Genomic DNA, 13,072 nt, shown 5'->3' with positions numbered 1-13,072 from the left:
ATCTGTTACATTTTGTTTTAAAAGAATCCACTCTCTGGACTGGAGATGATTTCTGACTAAATCTGGTCCCGATTGTGCTTTTAAGTCAAAGGCTACATGTTGTTGTTGTTTTTTTACAAGTGTGCAATGTGGCACATTTTAAAAAGGGGTGGAAATGCAATGGTCCAATTGCGTTTGGCAATCTGACATCACTGACCAAAGACAACAGCTTTGCTAGTGCAAGATAGACAGTCTGTATTTGACTTACTTATTCTCATGCATTTCATCAGTCAGGCCGCTGAGTAAGAGAGGGATCAATTTATGGAAATAGGAATAGCGATCCCGCAGGTGCAACAGCCATTCCCCAATAACGCTGACCACAGCCTCTCTGACCTGAACGAAAGACCGGGGAGAGGGGGGGAAGGGTGGAGGGAAAAAAAATCTATATCATGCATTTCGCAATTCCATCCAAATCAAATGATTTTGCAGGAGGAAGCGCTGAGTTTACAAAAACGAATGAATTTAAACATTACCTGCGGAATTTCATCAAAACATCGCTGGGCGAGGTGGGAAAGCACATCATCCAGCGATTTGACGTTGCCGAATTGGATCACGGATCCCGTGGCGTGAATGACAGCGACGCGCACCTTGTAGTGTTGATGGGAAATGGCCTGCATTAAGGGATTGATCAAGCTTTCCGACTGCAGGTGAAAATTATCTGGAAGGTGGAAATGTTTTATTTAGCGACTGGAAATGGTAGAGAAGAGCTCACACAATGCAACGGGAGGGGGAAAGTAGCTCCAATTATTGCATTAGGCTTTGTTCTAAGCCAGGTTCTTAATTGACCCAAGGCTGATAGCAAAGACATATATAAGGCTGACTTTAAACTGCTTTAAATCTGCTAAATGCTTCCCCAGGTGAGGTACACTTGCAATGTACTGCAATCTTTTCCCAACAGCACATTGCATTTAACGACCCATAGCTACTTTATTATATATATGGTTCCGTATATGTATTGTGTGCATGTGGGCTGATATATATTGTGTGGCACATGTAGTATGTGAACGCATACAGTATATAAATGTAATACATTTTATACACACACACACGTACGTACACACAAAGAATTACTCAATAGTGAGAGGGTGGCATATAAATTTAATAAACTATATTGACCCATACATACATACAATAGTTTTTATAGCCTATATATGGAACATCTATCCATCTGTCTGTCTGACTATCTTTCTATCTATCATCTATATCTTTCTATTCTATCGATTATCTATCTGTCTGTCTGTGTATCTATCATCTACCTATCATATAAATCTACCTGTTTATCTATCTGTCTGTCTATCCATCCATCCATCCATCAAGCCAGCCAGCCAGCCAGCTATATTTCCATCATCTATATTTTCTATTCTATCAATCATCTCTTCTATCTATCTATCTATCTATCTATCTATCTATCTATCTATCTATCTATCTATCTATCTATCTATCTATCTTCTATAAATTTTTATTCTCCATCATCTATCTATCTATCTATCTATCATAAATTTTTATTCTCCATCATCTATCTATCTATCTATCTATCTATCTATCTATCTATCTATCTATCTATCTATCTATCTATCTATCTATCTATCTATCTATCTATCTATCTATCTATCTATCTAATCATCTATCTATCTATCTCCATCTGTCAGCCTGCCTGTCTGTCTACCTACCTCCATAGAATCATAGCCTCTAAAGAAAGGCCGCCATCCCACCTCCCCCGTCAGCCGGCCGGCCCCTCTCTCATGCTCCCCTGCCGGGCCCCGGGTGCGAGAGCTGCGCGGGGCCCCCACCTGGCAGGGCGGCTGCGGCTGCGGCGGCTGCCTGACATCCCTCTCGCTTGGCGGGCGGGAAGGGGTCGAGCAGGGCCGCTCGGAGGACGGCCACCGCCTCGGGCAAGAAGGGCGCCAGGTCGCGGCGGTCGCAGCGTCGGAGAAGGTCGGTGAGCAGCTGCAGGAGGCCGAGGCGGAGCTCCTCGCAGGTCTCGCCGGGGCCCTGGGGCAGCCCGAGCCGCTGAGCCAGCGCCGGCATCAGCACGGGTACCGCCTCGGCCGGGTTGGCGCCCTGGGCCAGCCCCACGCGGAGCAGCTCCAGCGCCAGCTCGCGGCACCGCTCGGCCGGGTCGCCCGCCAGGCAGCGCGTCAGCGGCCGCACCAGCAATGGCCCGAAGACCTCGCGCACCGCCGGCGGAGGCCCTTCCGTCAACGAGGCCCTCAGCTCGCCCAGCGCCCGCAGCCGCGCCGACCGCGACTCAACCTGCAGCCCGAGCAGCTGCCGCGACACCGCCTGGCTGAAATCGGCAGCCGAAGCGGCGTGGGCCTCTTCGTCCGGCTCGGCCATGCTGAGGGAAAGCACACGTTGTTAGGCCCGTTGCTAGGCCGCCGGGCCGTTGTTAAGGGCCCGCGCGGCGGTGTTTTGCGACAGGCGACGCGCTTGACGGGTCCCGCGCTTGACGGCCGCGCCGGAAGGCCGGGCCAGCTTCTGCCTCAGGCTTCCTGGGTGGGAGGGGGTGGAAAGGCAGAGAGAGGGACTTCAATTCCCAGCATTCTCTAGAACAGCGGTAGGCCAAGTGGGCTTATCATGCTAGCTCAGGAATTCTGGGAGTTGAAGTCCACATGTCATAGAAGAGCCAACTTGGCTTACCCCTGGATGGCTGTGTTCAAATACTATGTGCAAGATTCCAACAAATGTTTACAAAAAAGTGCCTCCTCCCACCCTGATTTTCTGTGATGTTGGAATGACTTTTTTTAAAAAAAATAATTAGAATTATTAGCATGTCGTCCAGGACGATGACTCTGCTTATGGTTTGCAAATGTATTCTTTGACATATCTAATAGAATCGAATTCTTTATTGATCAAATGTGATTGGACCCATAAGGAATTTGTCATTATTGCCTATTCTCTCATGTACATAAAAGAAAAGTTCATCAAGTCCACCAAGAATCATGAGGTAAAAAACACTTAATGATTGTCATAGGGTACAAATAAGCAGTTAGGAAACAGTCAATATTAATATAAATCGTAAGTATACAAACAATAAGTTACAGTCTTACATAAGTGGGAGGAGATAAGTGATGGGAACAATGAAAAGATTATTATTATTATTTTTAATATTTTTTTATTATAATACAAAGATTAAAAAGAGCAGGCATATGATGTTGTATCATTCCACAATATATACAATATATCCCCCCTCCCCCCGTTGAACTGTTAGCCACACAGTTCTTTTTATATGTATGTATGTATGTATGTATGTATGTATGTATGTATGTATGTATGTATGTATCAAATGTTTTTAGCTGAAATTTTAAAATTAAAGGAGACTAGGATGGTACCATATATATGGTAATATATATACATATATATATTACATATATACATATATACTATTACATATATTAATATATATACATATATATATTACATATATATATATGTAGATTGTTCTGAGTTCGTGTTTACACGGGGCAAAACCCGAACTCAGAACAATCTACATACATATACCCGTGAAAATCTACGAAAACATATATATATATATGTTTTATAGTTGAATATAGTTGTCGGCTATAAATAAATTAACTGCCTTGAAATGGTCCTTGATCTTAATTTTGTATCTCGGATTGATTTTACGAACATCTGGTTTATTTACTACTATTTTTTTTTCTTGTATCGACCCAGTCATAGAATTTCTTCCAAATTTCATAGTATTTTGATTCTTCTTTGTTTTTAAGTTTTTGGGAACAATGAAAAAGATTAATTGTAATAGTAATGCAGCTACAGTGAATAGTTTGACAGTGTTGAGGGAATTATTTGTTTAGCACAATGTTTCCCAACCTTGGCAACTGGAAGATATTTGGACTTCAACTCCCAGAATTCCCCAGCCAGCGAGTACTGGCTGGGGACTTCTGGGAGTTGAAGTCCAGATATCTTCCAGTTGCCAAGGTTGGGAAACACTGGTTTAGCAGACTGATGGTGTTATTCTGTCTAGTTGTCTTGAAGTGCAGTGCTCTGTAATGTCGTTTTGAGGGTAGGAATTGAAACAATTTATGTTCAGGATACTAGGGGTCTGTAGATATTTTCACTTTTGACTTGTGCAGTATGCAGGTCCTCAATGGAAGGCAGGTTGGCAGTACAGTAATTGTTTTTTCCGCAGTTACTATATTACAAAATACACATTGTTTTTTCAAAAGAACTTTGACAGTGATACAATATATAGTATATGAATATAAATAAACATCTTCTATTTATATTTATACAAATAGATACATTTGTAACTTTCAACAACTCTTATCAAAAATACTCTGCTTGTTTTACTATTTATTATTATAATGCTTTTATTTATAACAAAGTTATATATATATATATATTAAAAATCTATAAATAAACTACAGTGGTATTGCAATTATTACTCAATAGGATGCTATTTTATTTATTTATTTATTTATTTATTTAGTTAGTTAGTTAGTTAGTCCAATACACAATGAGGGTTTTAGTGGGTATATATCTATAAAGACAGAGTAAAATACATGATGAAGGTCATAGTAAAATATATCTAAGAAATAATAGAAAAGAAGATATAGTAATAGAACATATCAATGAAAGAATAGAAGAAGAGATATAGGAATAGAAGAAAGGTATAAGAGATATAGGAGAGCGATAGGACAGGGGACGGAAGGCACTCTAGTGCACTTGTACTCGCCCCTTACTGGTAGTAAGGGTTGTCTATTCAGTCATTTTTGTGATATTATTTGAGTGCAATGCCAAAAAGTCTATTTCAGGGTTCTAGTCTTTTTTCTTTTTTAAAGTCACATTGATCAACTCCGCCATTTATCCAAACTGAGTTAATTTTGTAATCTTCCACTCCTCATTCCACTGCTTTTTCATTTTTATTTTTTGGGGGGCATATCTCACCTCCATTACGACAGACAGCGTGAATTTCGCTTATTTATTTTCTAATTCCTTGTCCCTAAATCCCAGTGAGAATTTGTTTAAATAATGACATCCGCCTGTAACACCTTCTGCACCACTGTATGAATATGAACCCATTTCCTTCACTTTTTTTTCACGTTTATCATGCATGATAAAAAAAATCCCCTCCTTTTTTTATCCTTCTGACCCTAGCTTGACATTCACTTTTTAAATTGATTTTAAATTTATTATTAAATTAAGTGCATTGATTATATTAAATAAATTAAATACAATTCATTTTTTAACCTAAATTAAATTCACCTTTTTTAAAAAAGACAATTTAATTGGTGCCACACATTGCAAGGACAATTGCAAGCAAAAACCATTTTTTCATTTTGGGGGGGGGGGGGGGGAAACAAACGGTCCATCGTCACATCGCCCACCATTAGACCTTCATTTTCACCTCCGCAAAGGATGCAATTGGGAATCCCCCACTGGATCTCATCCAACCGAGCTTAGAACTGGGTTCCTTTCCAGCTGGAGTTTTATTTTTTCCCTGCAGGGGAAAAAATAATTTAAAAAAAAAATTGGAAAGAGAGAGGCTGAGCTTGGTATGACGGGGGTAATTTTCTGCGCAAGGAATGGATGTTGGAGACAGAATTTTTTTTAACGCTTTGTGTGCAAAAGAAGGGAGGGGGGAGGGAAACACACATTCAGAGGGGGACTTGGGGAAAAATAGACAGTGAGATCATCTAAGGACGGTGTGTGTTTGTGTGTGTGTGTGTGACTGCCTGATTCCGTTGTCTTTCAGCTGGAGATTTTTTTACCTCCCACCCCCCAGGAAGATACCTTGAATATTGTGGGCAGAGGGAAATGTACCCCCTATCTCAAACTACCTAGCAGCTGGAAGAGATCTCTACTGCGAATAAGGAGGTAGCTGAAAGAAGCTGCTCATCAGGTATTTATATCCTCCCTGTCCAACCAAGCCTGCCCTTATCCCCCCTCCCCAAACCAAGCATCTCCGTTGTGTATATTTGCATGTTCTTTGTCTTTCTCTCCTCTCTCTCTCTCTCTCCATCCTTCTCCCAGCAACAATGGCTGAGATTTACTAATCCTGCACAAAAGAAGCTATTGCTGATAGAGGCGAAGGACCAATGATGGGGGAAGGCTGAAGGTTCCCCCCACCCTCCCCGTCCCTTTCCATGCAGTTAAAACCAGGGGGAGAAGCAAGCGAGATGGAGGGGCGGGTGGTAGTGGTGGTTTTGGATTCCTTACCTCGCCATTTCAAAACAATGCAATAATATTCAGGCTTGACAATCTCGGGATACTTTTCTGAGAAAAAGGGGCTCGCTTATTTGTCCGTGGGTTGTGTTTTCTTTGAAGGCAGCAGAGAGAATCAGATCTCGAATATGTAATCCCGATTCCACCTTTGAAGGTTCAGTGGAAGGCACCATGCTATTATTCTCTGACTGAGGATTGGGTGCAATTCAATTCAATTGGTTTTTTTAAAATAATAGTCCAAAGACAGTTTATTGGACATGGGGGGGGGGGGGGGGGGCTGCGAGCCGAAAGCTTTTGTAATATTGGACTCCAAATCCATGAATTAATGATGTTGGGGAAACCTGCTTTCTCTGTTCTTGAAATTCCAGGGGGATGTCAACAAAACCTTTTGGTTTTGGTTGAACCTGACATCTAAAACGTTGCAAAAAAAGATAGAAAGTACTGATAGGAACCCATGGTGAGAATTCCAGCTCGTGACTCCAGCGAGGAAGAAGTGGCTTTAGGAAATAACCACGTTTTCTTGGGAGGTCATGCTAGAACAGGTTGGGTGTTGGGTCTGCCCACCAACTGATGCAGTAGGATACTCCTGAATGGTTAAAGGACGTGATGGCCATGCAGTGGTTTGAACCACAGGGTAGATTTTTGCGGCCTCAAAGTGCACCAGTGTGCCTTCCATCCCCTGTCCAATTGTCTCTCCTTATCTCATTTATTTTTTCTTCCTTTCAAATATGTTCACCTATACTTTTATATCTTTTCTTCTATTCTTTTCTTTATTTATATTACTACATATCTATTCTCTTCAATGTGTATTATGTATTGGACAAAATAAATAAAATAAAATAAAATAATAAAATAAAATAAAATAAAATAAAATAAAATAAATAAAATAAAAACCCCGACATCTGGGGCCCATATTTTTTTTCTATTCCCCAATTGTTAATGGCAAATCCGTCTTGCAAGATGCCTGCAAAGCTTTGCGTTTTGGGTTTACAGGCTGCAGGAATGAGAGAAGCTTGCAGAAAAGAAGAGGCTGTAATTTTAATAAATAGATAGATAAATAGATAGATAAATAGATAAATAGATAGATAAATAGATAAATAAATAGATAGATAGATAAATAGATAAATAGTTAAATAGATAAATAGATAGATAGATAAATAGATAAATAGATAAATAGATAAATAGATAAATAAATAGAAGCAACGTGAGAAAATATTATTTGACTGATAGAGTAGTAGATGCTTGGAACAAACTTCCAGCAGACGTGGTTGGTTAATCCACAGGAACTGAATTTCAACATGCCTGGGATAAACATAGATCCATCCTAAGATAAAATACAGGAAATAGTATAAGGGCAGACTAGATGGACCACGAGGTCTTTTTCTGCCATCAATCTATGTTTCTATGTTTCTAGATAAATAGATAATAGATAAATAGATAAATCTCAAAAAAAGAGATTTGTAAATCATGGAGCTCCAGCACTTTGCAGGCGATTATGCTGGGAACTGGGTAGAGGGGTGAGGGTAGCTTTTCCATCATTCTCCTTCTCCAGGAAGCATTTGAAAATGGTTGACAAATGGAAACATTGTCAAAGGGTTAAATAAGGTTCAGGAGGGAAGTGTTTTTAATAGGAAAGTGAACACAAGAACAAGGGGACACCATCTGAAGTTAGTTGGGGGAAAGATCAAAAGCAACATGAGAAAATATTATTTCACTGAAAGAGTAGTAGATCCTTGGAACAAACTTCCAGCAGATGTGGTAGATAAATCCACAGTAACTGAATTTAAACATGCCTGGGATAAACATAGATCCATTGTAAGATAAAATACAGGAAATAGTATAAGGGCAGACTAGATGGACCAGGAGGTCTTTTTCTGCCGTCAGTCTTCTATGTTTCTATGTTTCTATGTTTCTATGACATCCCTCCTCTTAAATCCCACCTCTCCTCCTCCTCCTCCTGCTGCTGCAGGGTTGTCATCCGTAGACCCTCACCGAAGATGGCAGCCGCTTCCTCCTCCACCTCCTGCAACGGAGAAGAAGACGAGAGCCTGAAAGGGTGCGAGGTCTACGTTCAGAAGCACAACATCCAGCAAATCCTGAAAGAGTGCATCGTGAACCTCTGCATCGCTAAACCCGACCGGCCGATGAAGTTCTTGCGGGAACATTTTGAGAAGCTAGAAAAGGTAAAAAGGGGTTCTCGGACGAGAGAGATGCTGCGCTGCTTGGGTTTAATTTATTATTATTATTATTTTTGTAAATTTAATGAAAAGAGTAAAGGTTTTCTGATATTTAGAAGCTGTTTTCTAGGGTAGGCAAAGTTGGCTCTTCTATGACATGTGGACTTCAACTCCCAGAATTCCTGAGCTAGCATGCTTGGCTCAGGAATTCTGGGAGTTGAAGTCCACAAGTCATAGAAGAGCCAACTTTGCCTACCCTCGGACTAGACAATGTTGCTTGGCGGGGCCTAGGGGAAGAGCCTTCTCTGTGGGGGGCCCAGCCCTCTGGAATCAACTCCCCCCCTGGGAGATTTGTGTTGCCCCCAACCTCCTCACCTTCTGTAAGAGTCTAAAGACTCACCTATGCCACCAAGCCTGGAGTCATTAGATTCTAACCCCTGGCCAATGAACGTATAGTAGGTTTGTTTGAATGGGATGTGAAATGTTAATAGGCCTTTTAGTTTTTCTTAAATGTAATTCTTAATTTTAACTTTAATTATTATATCTCGATGTGTACTAGTTTTACATGTTGTAAGCCTGCCTGAATCTTCGGAGAGGGGCGGCACATAAATTTAATTAATAATGATGATGATGATGATGATGATGATGATAATAATAATAATAATAATAGTAATTGTAATAATGATAATGATAGTAATGGTAATGGTAATAGTAATAGTAATAGCAATAGCAATAGTAATAGTAATAGTAATAGTAGTAACCGAGTAGGTCCCACAGAGTTGGCCTTCTCTGGGTCCCGTCGACTAAACAATGTCGTTTGGCGGGTCCCAGGGGAAGAGCCTTCTCTGTGGCGGCCCCAACCCTCTGGAACCAGCTCCCCCCTGAGATTAGAACTGCCCCCACCCTCCTTGCCTTTCGTAAACTCCTTAAAACCCACCTCTGTTGTCAGGCATGGGGGAACTGATATAACTTCCCCAGGTCTATATTGTTTATGTATGGTATGTTGTGTGCATGTTTTTAAAATTATGGGTTTTTAGTTTTAATTATTAGATTTGTATTCTACATTGCTTTTTCTATTACTGTTGTGAGCTGCCCCAAGTCTACGGAGAGGGGCGGCATATATATAAATAAATAAATAGATAGATAGATAGATAGATAGATAGATAGATAGATAGATAGATAGATAGATAGATAGATAAGTAGTGGTAGTGGTAGTGGTAATGGTAATGGTAATAATAATGATTATTATTCAACTAAGGGTGGTGTTTTCTAAGGTTGGTGGCCGGGCCTAGGCCAGTGACGGCAAACATTTTTGCCAGTATTGGGCTGCAGCTGGTACAGGGCAATACGGAATCCCAGTAGCGAAAATCAAACTGCGCGCTCAGCTCTGGCTGACCAGTGGGCGGGCAGGCACGTCAGAACAAGATTCGGCTTCTTCGTATGCACCGGAAGTGAAATTTTGTGTGAGGAAGTGGGCAAGAGAGAGAGATTCCTTCAATTTTTGCTGTTTTCAGGCCTAAAAACCAGTCCCAAAATGGCCCGAAAACGGCTCAAACCCAGCCCAGAGAAGGGCCATTTGGGCGGCTGTTTTCAGGCTGTGAAGTGCAGCGGGCCAGCATGTATGAAGAGCAGCTGGCAATGGCGTGCGTGGCCACAGAGAGGGCTCTGCGTGCTACCTCTGGCATAAGAGCCGGGGTGGCGCAGCAGGCAGAGTGCTGTACTGAAGCTGACTGTAGATCTGCAGGTCAGCAGTTCAAATCTCATCACCAACTCAAGGTTGACTCAGTCTTCCATCCTTCCGAGGTGGGTCAAATGAGGACCCGGATTGTAGGGGTAATAGGCTGGCTCGGTTAAAGAGTGCTATTGCTAACATGTCATAAGCAGCCCTGAGTCTAAGGAGAAGGGCGGCATAAAAGTCAAATAAATAAATAAAAATAATAGAGCGGAGTGGAATGGAATGGAATAGAATAAGAATGAGAACACAGGGAATAGAATAAAATGGAATGGAATTGTTTGGAGTGAAGTGAGAAGAGGGAGATTGTGATCCCCTTATATAGAGCGCTGGTGAGACCACATTTGGAGTACAGTACTGTGTTCAGTTCTGGAGACCTCGCCTACAAAAAGATATTGACAAAATTGAATGGGTCCAAAGACGGGCTACAAGAATGGTGGAAGGTCTTAAGCATAAAACGTATCAGGAAAGACTTCATGAACTCAATCTGTAGAGTCTGGAGGACAGAAGGAAAAGGAGGGAGATGATCGAAACATTTAAATATGTTAAAGGGTTAAATAAGGTTCAGGAGGGAAGTGTTTTTAATAGGAAAGTGAACACAAGAACAAGGGGACACAATCTGAAGTTAGTTGGAGGAAAGATCAAAAGCAACGTGAGAAAATATTATTTCACTGAAAGAGTAGTAGATGCTTGGAACAAACTTCCAGCAGACGTGGTTGGTAAATCCACAGTCACTGAATTTAAACATGCCTGGGATAAACATAGATCCATCCTAAGATAAAATACAGGAAATAGTATAAGGGCAGACTAGATGGACCATGAGGTCTTTTTCTGCCGTCAGTCTTCTGTTTCTATGTTTCTATGAATGGAATAGAACAAGAATGAGAACAAATGGAATGGAATGGAATGGATTGGATTGGAGTGGATTGGAGTGGAATGGAATGGAATACAGTATAATATAATAAGAGTGAGAACAAATGGAATAGAATGGATTGGATTGGAGTGGATTGGATTGGATTGGAGTGGAATGGAATGGAATGGAATAGAACGAGAATGAGAACAAATAGAATAGAATGGAATGGAATGGATTGGATTGGAATGGAATGGAATATAATATAATAAGAGTGAGAACATAGGGAATAGAATGGAGTGTAGTGTAGTGGAATGGAATGGAATATAATAGAATTTTTATTGGCCAAGTGTGATTGAACAACACAAGGAATTTGTCTTGGACACACAAGGAATGTGTGTGGGATGAATGGAAGTTCATCCCCCATCACATCTGTACTTTTGAATGACAGATGTCATTCATTCCCACAGAGACACAGGATGCCATGGCAACAGTCTCTCTCTCTCTCTCTGGAATGTGACATTCCATTGACAGGGAATTTTCTGGAAAGATTTGCAAAAAAAAAAATCCACTTTTGAGGAACGGCCTGTGCAAAGGGCTGCTTTCGGAAAAGGTTTCCTTTATTATTATTATTATTCCCAAAACTTGGCACAGGAATTTTAGGGGCAAGGACGAATATGCATGTATATCTGTGACGGCGAAAGGCCCGTGCATGACTTTAAACTCCTAAGGAACGTTCCACCCCTTTGTTTTTTGCAACCTTATCTGTGGATCTTGGTGTATGCTGGAGACTTATTGGGCTTGCAACATCCGAGAGAGCAGCTCTTATGCCTAGCAGTGAATTAGCAATGCATAGAAAAGCTAGTCTGTTCCTTATTTGCACCAGCTGACGGTGAAGCTGGGTGGTAGAAATGCGCTTGTGAAGACACGGACGGAAAGAACTATATGGTAAACTTGCTTGTGTTTCTATGGGGTTGGCGGTGGAAGAAGACCTAGCTAAGGGTTAACCGCGATGCAGCTTCTAATCTAGAGCCTTTCTCCTTTGCCTTCTCGAAGGATGCCCTCTGCTATTTCACCGGCCGTGGATTTATCCCGGTTGGAATTTCATTATATTTCAGGCTTTCCAAATTTCTCTTAGACAGAACTGAGGTTTTAAGCTCATCCATCTCACCGATGCTTTTTCTCGATCTTGCAAAGTATGTTTTGAATCCAAGAAAAAGGATGTGTGTGTTTAGGGGAGGGGAATAAGAACTGGGGATATGGAGTAGCCAATTGATCATCATTTGATCGCTGAACGGAGGGGAAGGACAATAGCAAAAATAAAAAAATGACAGTCCACAGGGGTCGTCAGGAAGCATCTTCAGTGGTTTAAGGGAAGGCTTCGGAATTGGAGGTCAAAAGTATTTATGACACGGCTCTGTCCAAATATTCGAGAGCCGGGAGGCCAACTCTGCAGTATTTTTTTTTTCCCACCTGGAAAAACTCTCCTATGCAGAATTGGGTTATATTTCGGTTTTTCCCCCCTTGCGATAAAAGCGTGGCTTCTCAGCTTCGAGGGATGCTGGTTGAAAAACCTTCCTGCGTTTCTGGAACGAACGTGGACCCAAGCCAGCTGAATCCCAACTCTCCGATGACGGAGCTGCCTCCCGGATGGGTGGGGAGAAGAAGGGAATTTTGATGAAGGTGAGGAGGTGTGTTGCCATTTGGCCCTCGCAGAGTTTGTGATGGGCAAAGGCCCTCGGGTGGCCCTGAGGTTTCCTATCCGCTTTTTGGAAACGCGGTCGATGTGGTGGGTCAGCGATCCTTAACGGCAGCGATGAAGGTACGGGTTGTTGTTGGGGTTTTTTGCTTCATCCTCACTGCTTCCTCCGAAGGGATGCTGTGGTGTCACACACCCCTGGACTTCACAGGGAGCTGTGCGCGGCTGAGTGCGCGACGCTGTCATTGGTAGATCCGTAAACGAGGATGCGCTGAGAGTTGTGCTTCCCACAACTTTGCTTCTGCTGCGCGAGAGGCTTTTGATGTCCGTTTTGAAGGGTTTGGCGAAGGCCTTTGAGGGTTTCCACGGGGAGAGTTTGAAGCTGACTT

The 13,072-nt window shown here is 41.9% G+C and overlaps 2 protein-coding genes across 2 annotated transcripts in view; one reads left to right on the top strand and one right to left on the bottom strand.

Moving 5' to 3' along the window:
* LOC139172295 (dynein axonemal assembly factor 5-like) overlaps positions 1-2,442 on the bottom strand; it is a 40,755-nt gene extending 38,313 nt beyond the window's left edge. Inside the window, exons 1-3 of the mRNA XM_070761260.1 lie at positions 1,830-2,442; positions 513-697; positions 248-372 (exon numbers count right to left, since the gene is read on the bottom strand). Coding sequence (XP_070617361.1) covers positions 248-372; positions 513-697; positions 1,830-2,376 — 857 coding nt within the window. The 5' untranslated portion in view covers positions 2,377-2,442. The remainder of the gene's footprint in view (positions 1-247; positions 373-512; positions 698-1,829) is intronic.
* Positions 2,443-5,818: 3,376 nt separating this feature from the next.
* The window catches only part of LOC139172687 (cAMP-dependent protein kinase type I-beta regulatory subunit), a 95,244-nt gene continuing 87,990 nt past the window's right edge, over positions 5,819-13,072 (top strand). The window contains exons 1-2 of the mRNA XM_070761925.1: positions 5,819-5,902; positions 8,195-8,408. Of these exons, the coding sequence (XP_070618026.1) occupies positions 8,223-8,408 (186 nt within the window). The 5' untranslated portion in view covers positions 5,819-5,902; positions 8,195-8,222. The remainder of the gene's footprint in view (positions 5,903-8,194; positions 8,409-13,072) is intronic.

Source organism: Erythrolamprus reginae, chromosome 9 (assembly GCF_031021105.1).
Source record: "Erythrolamprus reginae isolate rEryReg1 chromosome 9, rEryReg1.hap1, whole genome shotgun sequence".
Taxonomy (NCBI): domain Eukaryota; kingdom Metazoa; phylum Chordata; class Lepidosauria; order Squamata; family Dipsadidae; genus Erythrolamprus; species Erythrolamprus reginae.
Note: the sequence above shows the minus strand (reverse complement) of the source record. Positions and strands in the feature narration are given on the sequence as shown.